The 13,225-nt window shown below is 37.1% G+C and overlaps 2 protein-coding genes across 2 annotated transcripts; both read right to left on the bottom strand.

Annotated features, from left to right (window-relative positions):
• Positions 1 to 586: 586 nt before the first annotated feature.
• LOC121241411 (protein FAR1-RELATED SEQUENCE 5-like) lies at positions 587 to 1,144 on the bottom strand. Its single transcript, XM_041139167.1, has one exon. It carries the CDS (start codon positions 1,142 to 1,144, stop codon positions 587 to 589), a length of 558 nt encoding a protein of 185 aa, XP_040995101.1.
• Positions 1,145 to 10,606: 9,462 nt separating this feature from the next.
• On the bottom strand, positions 10,607 to 12,626 carry LOC121241350 (60S ribosomal protein L31). The gene is made up of 2 exons (XM_041139081.1): positions 12,462 to 12,626; positions 10,607 to 11,056 (listed from the first exon to the last, which is right to left on the bottom strand). The coding sequence occupies exons 1-2, from the start codon at positions 12,545 to 12,547 to the stop codon at positions 10,777 to 10,779; spliced, it is 366 nt and encodes a 121-aa protein (XP_040995015.1). The 5' UTR covers positions 12,548 to 12,626; the 3' UTR covers positions 10,607 to 10,776.
• Between the last annotated feature and the right edge of the window lie 599 nt (positions 12,627 to 13,225).

Consider the following 13,225-nt stretch of genomic DNA (forward strand, 5'->3'; position numbering starts at 1 on the left):
TTTCATCTAAAAGCAAAAATTATAAAACCAAAGACAAGGTGTGTGGAAGTCCGCGGCATTTTCATTCTCAATTTTTTTTTCAACACGTTCTCAAACTGATCAACAAACTCTTTCAAGTTTGTCTTAGCATGAACATAGCCGTCAAAAAAGGTATTCAAGCTCTCGCTCCCCTGCGTTGTACTCATTCCAACCCAAAATTTTTTTTTCAAGAATGCCGACACCCAATGTTCACACTCAGTGTATAAACTTTGCAACCACGCATTCTTATACAAGTTGAAAGTGGAAATTAACTGATCCCAACATTTTTCAAACTTTTCAACGCTTTAGGTGTCATACACACATTTCATCTGGTAATTTTTCATTCTATTTTTGTAGGATCCATAGGAGTCAAGCTATAGGAGTCAAGCTTCTCAGGAACTTTCTTCAGTATATGCCATATGCAAAATCTATGTCGAATTTTTGGAAAACAATAGCGATTGCATTTTTCATCGCTCTATCCTGATCAGTGATAATAGCTTTTAAAACTATACCATCCATACACTGCAACCAGATCTGGAATAACCACACGAAGGTCTCGATATCTTCACTAGAAATCAAGCTTGCGCCCAACAAAATTGACTGCCCCATGGTGATTTACACAAACGAATGGTGCAAAGAGTATCCTATATCTATTTGTCAGGTATATAATGTCAAATATGACCACATCACCGAAATATTTGTAGGCTGCTTTACTATGGGGGTCTGCCCAGAAAATATTTTTTAACCTCCCGTCATCATCTAAATTTATCAATGCAAAGAACTCAAGATTTTTGTATTGCATCTGTAAAAAGTGCTCTCGAAACGCTTCAGCACCACCTGTGCCAAGTCGTAGATGTCTTGCCTTGTCAATGTAGTTACGACAATCTTTTCCCAAAAACAAAAAGTTCTCGAATTCACCCGCGCCAACAACAAGAAATCTGAAGCTCTTGTTCATTCGGCTGCCAGCCGAATCATTTGTATCTAAAACCCTTTTTACAGCATCATCGACTTCTCTATTAGATCGAAAGAAGCGGTATTTATTTGGACTGAGGTCGTGGTTATGGATATTATGAATTATAGTCAACCGAAACTTTCCCTCAGATTTGAAGGCATTAATATTTGCCATACATTCCGTCTTTCTTGCCGGGCGTGGGTTGGCAACATTCAAAGTGCTTTCTGAGCCTTCCCACCACGAGCAAAAGCAAATATGACATATCTAACTGTCTCATCATCTTCCCTCTCAGTCCTTTTTGTCATCATTCCAAACCCGCATTTCTTATCACGTTGCTTATAATAACTCATTAAATATTCAAAGAAATTAAACTCCATTCCAGACTTTGGCTCCTTAATCATATCATCACATCCATTCTCACATTCTAAGATGTCTCGGCACTGCCATCCTCGGTTTCCCATGGATTTGGTCTATCCTCATTACTTTCTTCAACTCTAGAGGATGTACATGACGCTTCAGTTTTTCCACCATCAGGTCTATTATCCTTTGAACCAACATCAGGTCTGCACATCGGGTCTATTATCCTCTGAACCACCATCGGGTCTGCTTGTAATGGAGCTTGTATTGATGGGAGGAGTCGGAGGTTTCATGCTATGTTGCAATGGGTAAACAACGTTACGCAAAAAAAAAAAACTGGATATGGTGGAAAAGTTAGTGACCACGCAAGCACTGTCCATGGTAACCAAGTATGTAATTTGGGATGTTTGGACAAGTTGATGGTATGTCATAACATGTTATTGGATTAAGTTATTGATGTATTTTGAAAATAAATATTAACTCAACAAATTCCAATTCAGTTTTGATATATTAAATGATATAACATACCGCGGATGAAGGATTTGAGCCAGATGGTGTTAGCGTAGATGGTTATTATTTCCCATTTCCCATGTTGAGAGGGAGGCAAATGCATTGTCAATATATCTCTTAAATATCTCCATTAAAGAGATAATCATTGTTGACAAAATTATTCTTAATAAGGGATTAGTAATGGAGATAATTATGAAAAAGGTCTCAATAAACTTACAAATATGGAAAAGGTCTCAGTAATTGGAATCAGAAAATCACAAATATATTACAATATTAAGTTCAGTACCTACAAATTCTTAGATATTTGACTCTCTACATATATAACATGAACAATATTAAGTTCAACACAATGTCATTCGTTACTCTGTTTTAAGTAACGAGAACAATAGTATGAACAATATTCAATTATGATGAATATGCATAAACCCTTGATATACCTCTTTTATCCTCTTTTATCCTTCCATTGTAACATCAGAAAAAAGTTCACGCACAATACATGTTGAACTGAAGTCCAAATCCTGATAGGAATATCTAAACTTAACATCAAGGACAAACCAATGCAGCCTCTTTGCAAGGGCAGCTAACTATACCATCATATTAGCCTAGCATGCTGCTTTCAACATGTCAGATTTGGTGACTATACGCCATCATTGATACACCTACTATATTTATGAAAATAGTTAGTTAATAGACATAGGGAGACTAGAATATTGTATAAACAGTTCCAATACATTCATTGTTCTGGTTCTTGCAATAACTTTGGAACTTTTATGGTTACAATTGTGTGGCCATTTCCTATTAAACAAGGTTACCTTTTGCATTCAACTCCTTTCTCAAAAGGACTCCATGTGAAGGAAACGCTCTCAAAGTTCTAAAATGCATCAAGGAAACATGGGCATAACACAACTCAATATAGCATGCTATGCAGCTCATAGCCTCATAAAAGATCAAACTTGTTATTACCTAAATTTCACTGAGATGATGGCTTGACCCAGATCCACCCACAAACTCTATAGTGCTTGTGTCAAAGTTCCCAACAACTTGCTCAATACCAGAGCCACTCATTAAAAAAAACATTCAATTCCAACTTCCAAATTTTTTCTTTCTTTACACTTTTGGCAAATATGTCAACGAACATTGTGGAATGAAAATCTAATTAAGCCCCGAGTATCCAAGTCACGATGCAATGCATGCAAATACCCATTTACAAAGAAGAAACTAGAAAGGAAAAACAAAAACGAAGAAGAAAAAGAATAATAAATAATTAGATATGAGAATACTAGAACTTATATTTTTTTAACCAAAACCAGAAACATAGAGAAGAAAAAGAGAAGGTGTAGAAATCTTACAACTTACAGATAGAACCACCGATTCCACAAAGATTTTCGGGTTGCAAGCAAGCTCATTTTTTTTTCTCCTTTCCTTCTCCGAATTCTAAAAACATAAAGAGTCTATAAATTCAAAGGTGGAACATAAAGTGGTTTCGCACGGCATTTCTCCCTCTCTGGTTTTGCTCTACAACAAGCTTAGCATGATTCCTCCTTCAATTTTACGATGAAAGACGGAATGAATAGCTTTACTCCCTCTCTGGTTTAACTCTGCAGTAAGCTTAGCACAATTCCTCCTTCGATTTCACGACGGAAGACGGAATGCACGACGATTCTCCCTCTCTAGTTTCGCTCTACAACAAACTTCCAACGATTTTCATTCGATTTCCCTCCTTTCCACGTATTTTGGTTTTTTTTTTTATATTAACAGATGATGTGGCATACGGCCACGTCAGCAGGTGCCTTGACAGGGAGGCAAGCCGGTTATCCCTAGAAGAATTGGTTTGGTTTTGGGTCTATTTACAGCCTTACGGCTGGTTTGTGCTTCAGACTTTAGAGAAAGAGAGAGGGGACGCAAATAGAAGGAAAATGATACGCTTACATTTTTACTCCTACTGCTCTACTACTTAGTCCACATGGCTTTATTTTTCTACATTTTCTTCTACCTTTTGCATTATGTGATTAAAAATTGTCAGAAAGCTTAGACTCATCTCCTCTTGGCACCCAAAAGCCACACACCTTAGAAGTTCAAAACTCTACCTTCTGCCCCCAAATGCCGTCGTTTATAAGATTGACCACAACCATTACCTCAAATCACCCATCCAACAGACGCCCACCGACAAAGCTTATGGCACCAACCCCAATTGGAATTTTCCCGTCAAGTTCACCATCAACGACACTGCTGTAAATTAGAACTGCCTCACCCTCGTCGTCAACCTCAAGTTCAACAGGAGCTTGGGCAAAAGAGAGAACGGCCAAGTCCATGTGCCTATCAAGGGAATGTGAACTTCATGGAATAATATTATTATACTTACGCCCTTGCAAACAAAAATTCTACTTTTTGGCTAATTCCCACCATCTTTAAATATAAAAAAGCTTTTAGAGCTTGAAAGAGAAGCTCTGGTAGGAAGTGGAGGTCAATTTCTTCGAGATTCACTCATCAAAAATCCAGAATAATCTTGAGATGATGATTCTGATTCATCTGTTTTCTTAATATGTTTTGTGAAAAATCATGAATGAGAAAATGAAAGATAATTATTTTTTAAAGGAGGTTACGAAGAAAATGAATTAAAGATGAATGGTCAAAATTATGCCAATTCAAAGATAATTCTTGACCAAAAAGTTCCATTTGGGCTTGTGCCACTGTCTTTATCTATGGGTGTCTTTTGGGTGAATGATTTGAGTACAGAGATAAGAGTTTTGTGCAAGCGTGACAAGTGGAGATGGGTCTTGAGCATTTTTGAAAGCTTTCTGATTGTGAGAGAGCAAAAGACAGACAAACATAGAAAGAAAGCCACACGAGTTGTGGATAGTAGAGCGTTAGTAAATAAAACGTAAGGGTATCATTATCCCAAATAGAATGGTTTTTCAATAAAGAATAATGATAGGGTTACTACTCTACTACTACTCATTTACTATTCTTTTTGTATTTGATTTTTTTTAATTTTTTATTTTACTTAATGATTAAAGAAATGAGTATTAATAAAATTATATATTTTTTTAATTTTTTCTTAATGATTAAGGATGTTAAAAAAATACTTAAAAGAAAATTATAGAAAAAAAAAACTTAAAATATACTTAAATAGTAGATAGATAGTAACAAGGTAATAAGCATATCCCTGCCCTTCAATAAAATTATTTTGTTAAAATTCTTCTCATCAACAGGTTCAATAGTTTCACACTCCCACAAATCGGGTTTACTGAGAAATGAACCGGCTCTGCCCAAACTCGATCATGCAGTCCAACACTTCCCTCCCCTCTTTTCTACGAAGCCAAGCAACCCTATCTTCTCTGTGAAGCTCGACACCTCCTCTCCTCCCCTTTTCATCTCATCCACTGCTGGCTTTTCATCTCCTCCGCTGCTCATGCTTCATCTCGGCGTGCACAAATCACCGATCTCGTGGTCCTCTCTCGGCGTGCACAAATCATCACGGTCCTCTCTCGTAAGTCTTTACACCCCTCTCTCGTTTCTCTGTGATTCTAGAGCAAAGCCATGCGTATGAGATTAGCTCCCGTGCTCCTCTCTCCTTCTTTACTCCATTTCTTTGTTTCTCTTTTATTCTAGGGCAAACACAGAATATTGTTCGAGTTCAAGGAGTACTGCGTCTAGATCTGCGGAAGAGAACCCGTCTCCAAGTCCAGGTCTGCCCGCAAGGTACGGTAAAAATTTCCGTCCAAATAATCTTCAATTCAAAATTGCGCAATACAAAACAGAGAATAAAAGCTACTGAAACCTATAGATATCATATGTAGAAAAGTAAACCACCGTACAATTGAGTCTCGGGATTTTTAGAGTATTCCATGCATATATCATCTCCTGCTTAATTTTCAGTATTGGGCAACATATTTTAGGACATGATAATGAGACAATGTTTGGGGTCGTAAGACCACTATGATTTTTTGTGCAAAATTTCCTGTAATAGATTTTTTTTAAACTCAAAAACCAATATGCTAGTTGCTACTGAATAGAACTTTAATGCTAGACTCAAATGCCCATCCTCAATGGATTAGCCAAAGTAAAAGGACACTTTTGATGAATGTAAGATGAATTTGGCTTTTGGTATTTCATTCACATAAGTCTCCACATTGGAATTGCTATTTTTCATTATATAATAATAAAATAATATAAGAACTTTCTGGTTTATTGAGAGAGAAGTGGCAGTTGTGGGAAAGAAAGAAAGAGAAAAAAATGATAAAATGTAGATTTGATATATTTACAGTCACCTTCAAGTTTGGAAATAGTTTTGGAAGTCACTGTAGTTAAATCCCAATTATTTAAAATTTAGCTAATCCAATGTGGACTGAATTTTATCCCAATAGCGCTCAACATCTATTTTTTTGGCATTTGGCTAATCCATTAAGACTTGGATGTTATTTTCTGATTTGTTGAGAATTTTCCTCCGATACCATGCTCTAAAAATTTATACGAGTCCAATGGGCTTTTGGGCACAAATCTACTTCGTAAATGAAATGGAAGCCATGCTAGAGGAGAAATTTAGCTATGTTCCTTGTAACTGTTGTTGGAAAAAAGATGTAAGAATTGAACTTGAGAAATTGACTTAAGGATTGGGTATCGGGGATTAGGAAATTTTGAAGTAGTCTAATTTATGTAGTTAATAGCAACAAAAATTGTTATATGAATTCTGGGATTGGAGTTGGAGTTTATATTGAAGTTCAATTCCTGGAGAAATTTAGCTATGTTCCTTGTACTGTTGTTGGGAAAAAAAAGTAACCATGATAAGGATGGGGCGCTCAGCGATGCAGAGTTGAATGATTTTCAGGTTTCTTTTCTTTTCCGCTTATTTGCAACTCTTACTTGCAGCAAGTTTCTCATCTATCAAAGTTACGATAATTTTTGCTTAAGATAATTTTTACTTGTAAACAGGTCAAATGTTTCAATGCTCCATTACAACCTTCAGAAATAGTAGGTGTTAAAGAGGGTTGTGGCAGAAAAGTTGGCCGAAGGAGTCAATGAACGTGGGCTTACTTTGACGGGATTCCTCTTTCTTCACGATTTATTCATAGAAAAAGGTCGTCTTGAGACTACATGGACTGTCCTCTGAAAATTTAGATATAACAACGATATTAGACTTTCAGAGGAACTATCACATAATATCTTGTTTATTCAAATCCCATTTTATACAATAACCACAATTTTACATGGAATATGGAAATAACTATATTGCATGCGGAAATGATGTATTTGTTTTCTTGAAGTTTTAGAGTTTGAGGTGAAATTAACTGTCACGTATAGCCCTGCTGGGTCTATCAGTAATTAGCTAACCAAGCCCCACCCTTGAAATATATTGTGGCTCCCAAGTCTTGTTGGCCTTGGCATTGACATCCAGGATTATTCATCTTGCTAAGATTTCGAGGTGGGCAAGCCCTGAATTTCCCACCCTAATCCCCTTATATGCACATAATTTGAAGTTCTATTATTGGATACACATATATTTGCCACCCAATCCAATACCAAAAAAAGCGGGATAATGCTAGACATTAAGAACTTCGGGGATTAGGGAAATGGGTGTTTTTTAATCATGCTAAAAAAATATCAGGGCTAGTTTTGTGCTCATAAGACTGCATTTTTTTAGTTCATAAAAAACTACTTTTAAAATATATCAGGGCTAGCTAGGAATGAATGAGACGAGACAAATTAATAAGGATGATGAACTTCAAACCTTTCTAACCCAAACTCCACAGTCCCAAACTATTTGGTTGGCTGCCTGCAATCTTGGCAAAGTATTCCAGCTCAACGATGAGAGACATAATCATAACTACGTTGGAATAACTACATTGACTAATAGCTCTAAACATAACAACAATAAGAATATATTTTTGGCTCTTGTACTTGCTGCTTTTACAAATTTAAAATAAAATAGTCAGTATTTTAGCCATCTCCATCAAGAGTAGGTCAAATCACTTCCACAACTTCTGCATGCACCAATTATTCTTTCTTCCATTAGTTTCAATACTATTCATTTCAAAGCTCTAATTGAGGGATCGCTATCTGAAATTCTGAATTTTTTTGGGATAATTTCCTTTAATAAGGAGCTCAATAAAAAAGAAAAAATGTCCCCTATGAAATCACGTTCTTCTATCTTTTTTACTCGGGTTATGCACATTATAAATGGCAGGCAACCCATAAAGTGCCAAATTGGGTCTAATAGCATTCTCAGCCTCAAAGTCTATCTTTTAGCCACCGACGGCCCAACTCCCATCTTAATCCCAACCTAGAAACACTCCTCTCTCCTGTTAACTATCCAAACGTCTTCGCATCTTTTTGCTATGGCCTCTCTTTTTTATGAACTACATTTTTAGTTCTATGAAGTATTTTCAGAAAATGTGATTACTTTTTCCTTTACATAAAAAAGCAGCAATATCTAAACAAAACTTCAAACTAAAGAAGAAACAAATTTAAGAAGAAATCGATTATGAAAGAGAAACTTCAAACTTCTGTTCCCTCCCTTCACCTCTCTCAGTACACAAGCAGTATCATTAATACGGAAGGAAAATGGTATTAGAGTTACCTACGAAGCTGAGCAGAGGGACGATGAAACAAATCTCACGAACTGGTTACCACCGAAGTGCGAGCAAAGGGGTGAACACGGGGAGACGCTAGACAGAGGGAGGGGCAACACAGGGCGCTGGGTAGAGGGAGGGGTGAATGCCGGATTGGAGTTGGGTTTCAACATGTAAGAAAATTCGAAATGGTCTCTGTCAAAATGCACGTTTCAGCATTTAAGAAAATAATAAACAAAAATACAAAAGCCATGTCCGGTGTGGGGTGTAAATAATGGCTGATGTATAAAAACACCCAAACTTGTTAAAAATGTTGAAGTAATCGGACTAAATAATGAATAAATATAGATAGAAGTCACTGTTGGGAGCAATCATTTTGTACACGTGATGTGGCCACACATCTCCCAAGTCTAAAATAAAAAAGTAAAGAACTAAAAACAGCTATATAGTGAGTGCAAAGTGTGCACTGCTACAGTGGCTTCTTTCTAACATTACTCTTAAATAATATTACCTTATTGAGAGTCAAGATAACATAATATCTAACCTTGTAATTATAAGTAAAAGGGTCATTCTACATACCAAAGGATTCCAACGATCAATTGTACCAATAATATATTTCTGTTGTTGTTGTTTTTTTGTTTTTTGCAAGGATAATGCTTTTTCTACAAGGAATTTGGACTCATATGTTGGTGATGTGAATTTTTTCTAAACTTGTAGGATAACTCTGTGAAATTTAAACTGATCCCTCTATTTTACATGTTATCTCCTTATACAAGTATCTTATTCATTAACAAATTCCTATTTTAGTATCCGTGGAACTTTATACTTACTTTTGAGAAGGAGAGAAACAAGAAATTAAGAATCATTTCTATCAACTTGGATGACAGTAGAAAGCTGTCTGATGACTCTAGTAATTCTGCAGGGTAAATTTTCATGACGGGGCCATATGTAGTACACCATCTTAAAAACCAACTTAGAATTTTACTCTTGATTGAGTTGTCGAAATTTATAAACCAAGAATGTGTGTAAGTCTCATTTTGGTAGAGAATGACTTTGAACCATGCTTCCATATAGTCATAATAACTAAATGGTTCTTCACGATCTTGTAGTTTATTGAAGACAGATGGATGAGTTCCCTATTCAAATGCAATTGGTCCAAGAGTTGGACTTGATATGTGAGTGAACGGTAACTTGGGGAGACTTGACTGATATCCATGTCTAGAGATGACTATTAGTTTTTCAAGCTCTTTTTTCTTGGATGTTTTGGTTTTACTCCTACTTACAAAAATAAAACAATAGAAATGCACTATCGGTGCAACCCATTAATCCCTTTAGCATTTTCCTAAGTAATAATACCTTAAAAATAAATATATTCTTTTTACTTATGGCATTATTTGTGCTTTATATGCATTTTTACGGGTAACCAATTAATCACATATATAATTAAAAAGGAAAATAATAGACAAACAATCCATTTTACAATTTTTTGTACAGCTTTGTTTTCAATTAAAGGCATTTTTGTAAAGTAACTTAATTTTAAACCTGGAATTTTAAACCACCATTTTTTTTTCTTTTCCTATAAATCGTTGATTTTAGTCCCTATAGAAATAGATTTACAAAAAAAAAAAAATGAAATAAAAAAATAATGAGTTTTATTATTAAGAAATAGATCACTTCTTTTAGGATTATTAAGAAGATGAGCCTTCTAAAGAACATATCAAAATAATTTTTCTTCTTTTTAGTGTTTTTTTTTTTTTGAAGAAAAATCAATTGAAGAGCCATTTCATTTAAGGAAAGATAAAAATTAAAAAAATATTTAAGGTAAGGTAGTCACACAAAGGCTGTTAAGTTACTGGGGTAAAAAAAGCATGACTTCGAGTTAAAAGTTCTTTCTCCCTCTTTGGAATGAGAACTACAATGACAAATACAAAAGGAATAGGAGAATTAGAAGGCCAAGTGCCTTGTTTTAGCTTGGAACACAATGAAATGGGGAAGGAGACGAGCATGAGACGAGGAAATTGAGAAACACTAGTCTACTGCGTTGTGTAATATGATGAAATTATGTTGCTCATCATCCTTTAATTTATTTTTTCAAAAAAATAAGAGATGGTCAGGAATAGTTATATGCCTTTCTCAATAAGTATATTTGACTCAACACGTTTCCCGCAATACCATACAACAATTTCTTAAAGTCTAAACGAAAGAAAACTTGAACAGACTGCATAAATAGATCACAGGAGATTCAAAATGCTCTCTCAAATGGAGAAATCCCCAAGAAAATCCAAAAGGCAAACAAAAATCTCTCTCAAATATGAAATGAGTATGCCAAAATTGGAGCAACCTAAGTATGATCTTGGCAATTAGGCCACTTCAATCTTCTTCATCAATAACCTTGGTGCCCAACCCCCCAAAACCCTCTGGAGAGACCTCTGTAACAGTGACCAGCGAATAAAACTCCTCCTTTGCGTCTTCTTCATCATTTCTCTTTCGTGCAATTCGGACACGAACTCTCCTGGGCACACTTCGAATCCCTCGGCTCCAGATATGCTTGTTAAGCTTAACATCCACCCTGACATCAGTTGTCCCCATGGCCTTTTGGGCAAACTTCCTGATTTCCTTTATGGCTTTTGGAGCCTTCTTCTTAAAAGTGCTGCAAAAGGATTTGAAACATGTAAAAGTGTCCAAAAGGCATTGCATTAGCTAACTGCGATAGATTTAAAAAGACAGCAAAAAAGAGGGGGGAAAAAAAGAACAAGAAGAGATAGATTTAGCTAAAGGTTAAAAGGCAGTCAGTAATCTTTGCAAATTTTAGTATACTTCTCTAGCATCCCTATCAAATCAAAATAGCTCCTACTGCAGAATTAGAAACCAGGTAACATGAAACAGAGCACGCCCTGGATGGGCTACCTCTAAGTAACAACTCACCAGGCACATAAACATAAGCTTAAAGTGAAAGACTTGTCCATTGCAGAATGGTATAACTCAATCGTTAGATATTTATACACATTGGCATTCCTGAATATGTATACTCCAATGACTTTGTCGACAGATGACAACTTCCCAATCCACGTAGGCAAAATCCTACCACCCATAAAGACTCTTAAGGCTTTGTTAGGGAGTTTACAAAGGAATAGAATGGAGATTGGAGAGGGAAAATAATGGAAAGGAAAGGAAAGTAAATGAACGGATTAGAATGAGTATAATGAATGGCAAGGAAGGAATGGAATATTCTAAAATACAATTGTATTTTTTCCATTCCATTCCCTCTTCCCAAACAAACAAAGAAGTCCCACTCATAAAGACGGGGGATGAAGACTACCTACCACAAAAAACCAGAGCATCCAAGATAAGAATGAATCGAGTAGTAACAATTTCAAAAGATGATTCCGCTAAGAATTCATTGATACCAGATCTATAAGATCCATTGGTAAACAGAAACCTCTTTTTTGAGTTTGCTTGAGGAAGTTCCAATGCTCCGACAACTAGAAACCAAACAGACAAGTTACCCGTATCAAAGGTGATATACCACACCTTATCACCGTATTGGGCTAAAAAAACTGAAGTCTCACTATGCAATCCAAATAAATTTGATTTATCGTAAGAAACAACCTGTTTACTATTTGAAAATGTTTCAAAGAAGAATTTTTGTCCGGAAACCTCTCCAAGGTCCTTCAGACTCACCCTGCAGAATAAATCCGGTCTCGTGCACTACACTCTCGAAATTTTTTTTACACAGAACTGGTTAAATCGGGGGCTTTTCACTAGAGATGTGGCCCCAAATAATTGTTTACAGGTGTTGAACATTAGAGCTTGAAGGGAGTGATAGGCTTGAAGGGAGTGATAATTGGTACCCAGAACCAAGGCCTTCACCCAAGGGAAACTTAGGGAAAAATTAATCAACAAAATTACAATAACAGCCTTTACCCACAGGTTTGCCTAATATCCGAGCCATTTCCAGGCCCGGAAAAGATTTCAAACAAACCCCACGTAGAAACTAGGCATACATACGGCCATACAGATATGTATAGAGAGAAAAGGAGAGGGGGAAAGGTTACCATCCATGGAGACGTTTGTGAAGATTGATAGTGTACTCCCTGGTGACAACCTCTTCCTTCCTACCTTTGCTGGCCTTGTCCACCATTGTAGCAGCTTTGCTGTCCCCGATCCAACCACAATTTCAACAGCTTGGCCGCCGCTGCAAAACAAACCCTAAGTACTTGACAGAGAACGCATATATATCGTCCTCTATATGGAAAGCCCCGGTTTCCGTCCAAACTACCAAAATGCCCTCGATAGTCGAAAGTGTAAGGTTGTTTTTGTCCAACTACGTCGTTACCCTGTGTGTTAGAGCAGTGAGTGGTGCAGGCCTCTTAGACCCACACGTTGAGTTGCCTCTAGAGATGCCGCACATGTCCGGTGTAGGCTTTTTAGACTCCCACGTCGAGTTGCCTCTAGAGATGCCGCACATGCCCTAGTTATGGTGGGGACAAGCACATTGACTAGCCCACAAGCTTACCTTGGCTTGTGAGGTGACACGCACGGGGCGTCTAACATGCATGCATACCTTGACCTGCGCGATGACACACACGGGGCGCCCAGCATGCGGGCTAGCGAGGCTAGTGAGAGCCTATCGGCGCGCGCCCATGCATGTGGCAATGCGCGCAGGCATGCGAGCAACATTGGACCGCGCACGCATGCGCACTGCATTGCAAGCAGCAGCGCTGTCAAGACACCATCAAAAACCGCTCTAGGACATGGTCCTAGGCATGCATGAGCTAACCAAGGCCACGAAGAGCCAATGCCAGCGACCCCCATGGGT

Source organism: Juglans microcarpa x Juglans regia, chromosome 7S (genome assembly GCF_004785595.1).
Source record: "Juglans microcarpa x Juglans regia isolate MS1-56 chromosome 7S, Jm3101_v1.0, whole genome shotgun sequence".
Lineage (NCBI taxonomy): Eukaryota > Viridiplantae > Streptophyta > Magnoliopsida > Fagales > Juglandaceae > Juglans > Juglans microcarpa x Juglans regia.

What these genes read in the sequence shown, in the direction of transcription:
- LOC121241411 (XM_041139167.1), bottom strand. Translation starts at nt 1,144, where the DNA reads ATGGCAAATATTAATGCCTTCAAATCTGAGGGAAAGTTTCGGTTGACT.
- LOC121241350 (XM_041139081.1), bottom strand. Translation starts at nt 12,547, where the DNA reads ATGGTGGACAAGGCCAGCAAAGGTAGGAAGGAAGAGGTTGTCACCAGG. An exon ending in CACAAACGTCTCCATGGATG is followed by an intron (nt 11,057 to 12,461) that starts GTAACCTTTCCC and finishes ATCCTTTTGCAG; the next exon opens with CACTTTTAAGAAGAAGGCTC.